The sequence below is a fragment of the Notolabrus celidotus genome, chromosome 13, assembly GCF_009762535.1.
Source record: "Notolabrus celidotus isolate fNotCel1 chromosome 13, fNotCel1.pri, whole genome shotgun sequence".
NCBI lineage: Eukaryota > Metazoa > Chordata > Actinopteri > Labriformes > Labridae > Notolabrus > Notolabrus celidotus.
In genome coordinates, this window is record NC_048284.1 from 7,506,200 (window position 1) to 7,511,839 (window position 5,640).

At 38.6% G+C, this 5,640-nt stretch overlaps 1 protein-coding gene across 1 annotated transcript; it reads left to right on the forward strand.

The window, feature by feature from the left end:
• Positions 1-1,286: 1,286 nt before the first annotated feature.
• iyd (iodotyrosine deiodinase) lies at positions 1,287-3,878 on the forward strand. Its single transcript, XM_034698897.1, has 5 exons — positions 1,287-1,613; positions 2,773-2,970; positions 3,057-3,216; positions 3,307-3,463; positions 3,655-3,878. The coding sequence occupies exons 1-5, from the start codon at positions 1,418-1,420 to the stop codon at positions 3,835-3,837; spliced, it is 894 nt and encodes a 297-aa protein (XP_034554788.1). The 5' UTR covers positions 1,287-1,417; the 3' UTR covers positions 3,838-3,878.
• Positions 3,879-5,640: the final 1,762 nt, after the last annotated feature.

A 5,640-nucleotide genomic window follows, 5' to 3' on the forward strand; every position in this document is an offset into this window, starting at 1 on the left:
TGTATGAAAGGCTATATCAATCAAAATAAATCAAGCTATATAAATACAGCTTGATTGATTGATTGAGCATTCTTCAAGAGATGCTACACTTTTAATGATTGGGTGTCCCGAAGTTAAACCTCACTGACTTGGCTGTACACACCAAAACATACCAGGTCAAAAACACGTATTAGCTCTATTATTTTCCAAATAACAGATACAAAAGAACAATTAAAGTTACATTACAGTTATTGGAGAAAGGCCTACCAAATTGAGTGTTTTTTTGTGATTCAATTTTTTTTCATGTTATATTCAGCATATGCATTTATGAAATCAATATTGGAGTCAACATGGTGACAGTTACATTTCTGTTATGAGTGATCAGGTGGAAATATCTACATCTGTGTATAGCTGTTTCTGAACATAATCCCTTTCCACTTCCTCAATCCAATGGCGACCGACCCTCCCGCCCTCATCCCCAGATCCCAAGATCTCTATTAACAAAAGAGAAGAAAAGGAAAAACATATATGAATAGACACATTATATATTCACATATACTCACACACGCATAACACATCCCTACATGTTAATGAAATAAGAACAGCAAATTATTCCTCATTAATGTGTATTATTCAATAATGCTAGTCGATAATGAGTCAATTATGGCTTGTGTCTCTGACCAAGATGAGATGGTTTTTCTACTGGCACCATGGATTTTGGCTACAGAAAGCGCCATATTTATAATCTTCAAATATGTATTAACCCACTGTGATATTGTGAGGACATGTGGTGGTTTCCAATGAAGAGCCAACATCTTTTTTGCAGCGGTTAGAACAGCTAACATAATGTGTATTTGTGAGTTTGTCAATGATATAGGGTTGAGATGTCATTAAGGAGTGGAACAGCAGGAGCACAATGTGGAGATTTAGGATTTTTGATCAAATATGGCAAACTTTTCACCAGAACTGGGCTAATCCCAAAAACATGTGCATGAATGTGCCAACCTGGTTATCTGGGCAGAGATCACACATTCAGAAAAGCTCCAGTGTGATAAAGCACATGAATAGATGGCTGACTGCGAACTTTAGACTCAATCTGACAACTCATTTACACAGAAAGATGTGGAAAATTAGCTTTCAACTAAATTATTTTGAGGACTGTGATATATTGATATGTGTATATCCAAATATCCCACTATTGTTATATCACTGAATATATTTGAGCTGCTTTGCATGCACAGCTGTTAACTATCAGACCCTCTCTGTGCAAAAAACATGCAAACAGTTCAGACGGTTCAGACATAAAAAAAAAAAAAAGGAGCAGTCAGGTGTCATTTAAAGTGCTCAACAAAGATAAGGCCCCTTGTGTTACATAACAGCAGGTCTGCTGTCAGATCAGGACAGGTGCTCCAGCACAACACTCTCCACTCAGACTGCCATGGCTCTCCTGTCCGTCCTCACGCCGGTCCTGGCCGTAGTCCTGTGCCTGGTTTTAGGCTTTATGTTGTTGAAACCACGTGAGACTGAGACCACCTCGACCACAGCGAGAAAAACTGAAGATAAAGCAGCGCACAGCAGACCGTGGGTGGACCAGGACTTACAGGACGACACAGAAATCACAGCAACAGAAGAAGGTCAGACTCTTAACTTTGCTGTTTGTCAGCTTTGGTTCTCATGACGTTAAACAAAGTGATAGTGTTTGGAGCAGAGACTGTATTAGAGTGCATATAGAATATAGACCATGGAAGGTAGTATGTCCCACTTCCTGTTAGTGGTCTTCGCGTCAATGAAGCGTGCACGCTCCAGGTGGGAGCGCGCGCAAGGGACCCTCTGTCCAGCTTTGTTTTTTTTAATTTAATTTAATTTTGTCATATTTTAATTATTTAAAGTGGGACTGACTGTAATAAAACGACGTTATAATGATGCTGAATTTTTTCCTTCCTTTATGAAAACTGCATCATAAAAAATAATATTTTTTAAAAATGTTAGTAAAAATTGTTTAGTTGTTTTTAACATGTTTTGTGGTTCTCAAAAAGTTAAAGTTCACAACTTTCTACAGAAGCCCTAAAAGGACATGATTCAATACATTTTATTTTCTCAGTTTTCTCAAGATTAAGGAGAAAATGTAACTTATTTCTCTCGTTATCTCAAGATAACAATCTTTGTTTTCTCCAAATAGTTTTCCACTCAAACAATAGTGGAACTAAGTGCATTTTTCCTGGTACTTGTTGCCTACTTCACTTGAGAAGCAGTTTGCATCTTCAGTGACTCTTCTCTTTTACTCCACTAGAATTAAATAATGTTCATGAAACTTCTCTAAATCTGAAAACTTATTTTGCAGATACACATTAGTGGACCAAAAGCTGCATTGTAATCCAAATAAAAAAACTGCAGTACCCTGTCTGTGCCATGTTGCATAAAGACTTATGTTTTGACTGTATTGTGTGCTGTTTAGTTGCTATCTGTCTCCTCCGCTCAACTCTGTCTGTCTTCCTTTTTCGCTCTTGCCTCAGCCCATCCACTCATCATCAATACTGTCCAATATGTGGTTCAGCTGGAGGTTTCTGCCTGTAACATGGAAGCTTTTTCTTCAACTGCTGCCTAGTGCTTATTGGGATATGCTGGTCTCTCTAAATAATGTAACAAAGAGTACAACCTAGACCAGCTCTTTTTGTTAAATGTCTTCAGACCACTTTTGCCAGAAGTCTTCCTTATTTAAGACAACTTCAATCCTGCAACATTTATTTTTAAATCAGATATGTCTGACTCATTTTTGTCTGTCATCTTTTGTAGATGCTGGTGACTGGGTGGACAACAATGAGGAGGAGGACTGTCAACATGTGCCCTACTCCCCACCACGTTACCCCGAAGATACGATGCTGCAGAGGTCCAAAGATTTCTACACTCTGTTGAACCAACGGAGATCTGTTAGATTCATCAGCCCGGAGCCGGTCCCTCGACACGTCATCGATAATGTCATTCGCACTGCAGGTATGATCAGATTTACTGTCCTATGACTTGATGACTTGAATTGATTTAGTTTTCCAAAGACTGATGCTTCTCTCTCCTCCGTGCAGGTACTGCTCCAAGCGGAGCTCACACAGAGCCCTGGACATTTGTGGTGGTGTCAGACTTGGATATGAAGCACAAGATCAGACTGATAGTGGAGGAAGAAGAGGAGGTCAACTACCGTCAGAGGATGGGGGACAAGTGGGTCACTGATTTGGCCAAATTGAAGTGGGTGCACACACATTCTGTAAACTGTTATCAATGTGCAAAAAGCACCTGTATGTTCATGCATCCACTAATTATAACCACCTCTTGCAGGACAAACTGGATTAAGGAATACTTGGATGTGGCTCCATACCTGGTCCTTATCTTCAAACAGACCTATGGGAGTCTACCAAACGGCAAGAAAAGGACTCATTACTACAATGAAATCAGTGTCTCCATCTCCTGTGGGATCCTGTTGGCTGCATTACAGGTAAAGAGTAACATCCACCCTTGAAATATAGATCTGTCAGTCCCTGTTGCCTTCGTTATAAGTCTTAGTTCAGATGCTGGGTTATGTGTTGATCCACCTAGCCTTTTGACATTCATGCACTTAAGAGAAAAGGAAATAACTGTAATGTTACTCCTATGAACGTTTTTTCTTTCTGTCTGTTTGTCACTCAGAACGTGGGTCTGGTAACCGTCACATCGACTCCTCTTAACTGCGGCCCCCAGCTCAGGGTCCTCCTCAAGCGTCCGGCCAATGAGAAGCTGTTGATGTTACTTCCTGTGGGTTATCCTGCCTCTGACGCTACAGTGCCGGAATTGTCACGCAAGCCTTTGGATGACATCATGGTGCACATATGAAAGAATTGATCTGCTGAAAAAATAAAAAACAAGAAGTGAAATTTGTTTCCTCTTTTTTTGTCTTCAGTGTATGCAAAAAAAACAAACAACTGAACATGTGGTGGTTGCACTTTGAGTCAAGATGCACAGACCTCCTCAGAAGCAAAATAACTCTAATCAAATTACAGAAACAGACAGATTGCAAACAATATATTGACTTTTTTTAATAAGTAAAAATAAAGAAATTTTGAAATAAATTATCTTAGATAAGTCATAACAACTAACTACACAACAAAAGGGGTTACATCTTTCTCCTTCTAGCATACATTTATCATACAATCATGCAAAGCTGTAGTACTTTGTTTTAAGTGATGGTCCAACCTGCACAACACTGCCAGCCCCTCTCATAGAGCAACTGTAGTGGGATTTTTTTGTGGGACCTCTCAGCCATAAATGTCTTCTGACAATCCAAAAACAATAAATGTAGATCAAGTGCAAATGTAGAGTGAGGGCATAAGGCTCTAGGTCTAGTTTAACTCTTAAGGTATGTGTTATGTGCAAAACCCCAAGAGGACATGCATACATAAATTTAAAGTACTCAGTGTTCTCAGTTTTTTCTGAAGATCTCAATGTATTTTTCTCAGGTTTCTTCTCTTTATTAGTCATGGTAAGCACTGTTTTTCTCTGAATAATTTATTTGACTGATAGGTCAGACCATGACTTGCTGCCATTAACTACACTATTAACCCTCCTGTTACCCTCAAATTGACTAACATATTTTATCCTTGGGGTCAATTGGACCCGAGCAATTTAAACCTGCAGAAACTGATTGTTACCCAGGTTTATGTGTCAGGTACTTTATGTTTCTTTGCTGATTACCTAAATAGCCCTTTAAATAAAATATATTTCAAGCATAAACACAATTTAAAGCATTTAGAAGGACTTTATTTCTAAATCAGAACATCAAACTGCTGCAAGTTTGTCATGCTCTCGTCTGCCCTGCCTTGTTTCTATGTTTTCAAAACGTATGACACAGGACACATCATTGAATGTTTTTAGAGACATGGTGGCTGGAAATATTACATCTCAATGTAAAGGTTGGCGGTTTGATCCCAGCTCCTGCAGTCACATGGCAACGTGGTTATAGTGACCTCAATATCATCCAAAACAATCGAAACAAATGTGTGTAAAATGGTGATATTTCTTATGTCATATACAGCTAAAACAGCCTGGGGTCAAATTGACCCCAAGGAACAACGCTGTGTAATCTTTTTCTTTCACAATTCTTTTTATTGATTTTGTAGTTACAGTGCTTGTAAGCATTGACGGTGTGAAAAAGGAGATAGAAAGAGTGTGTGCACGTGAAGTTTAATTTACAGGAAATTGGAACATATCAACATTTCAATTTTATGTTTTCCCAGTTGTCCCCATTAAATTAGGAAAATTCATGAAATATGAAGCCAAAAAATTATGTTAATCATTAATTTAGAGACGTTAAACATTGAATGGGGTCCAATTGACCCCAACGATTGGATAAAAAGCGTCTGCTAAAAGACATTGTAAGGATAGTAGGAGGGTTAAGGAAAGTTAAGCCTATTTCTATGCATTCTTTGGGCTTTTGCAACTGTGAGGAAGCTCTTCTCTGTTTATTATCATCAGATGTAAAGTCTAAATCTGAGGTCAACAACTGAAATTAACTCGTTATAGTAGGAATATAAAAAATATATGGATGAAGGCTTCCTAAAAAAATGTTTAGTCACTTTCACACTCTGCTCCTCTGCACTGTCTTCATTCCGCCTCTAGGGGTCAGTAGCGACCAACACA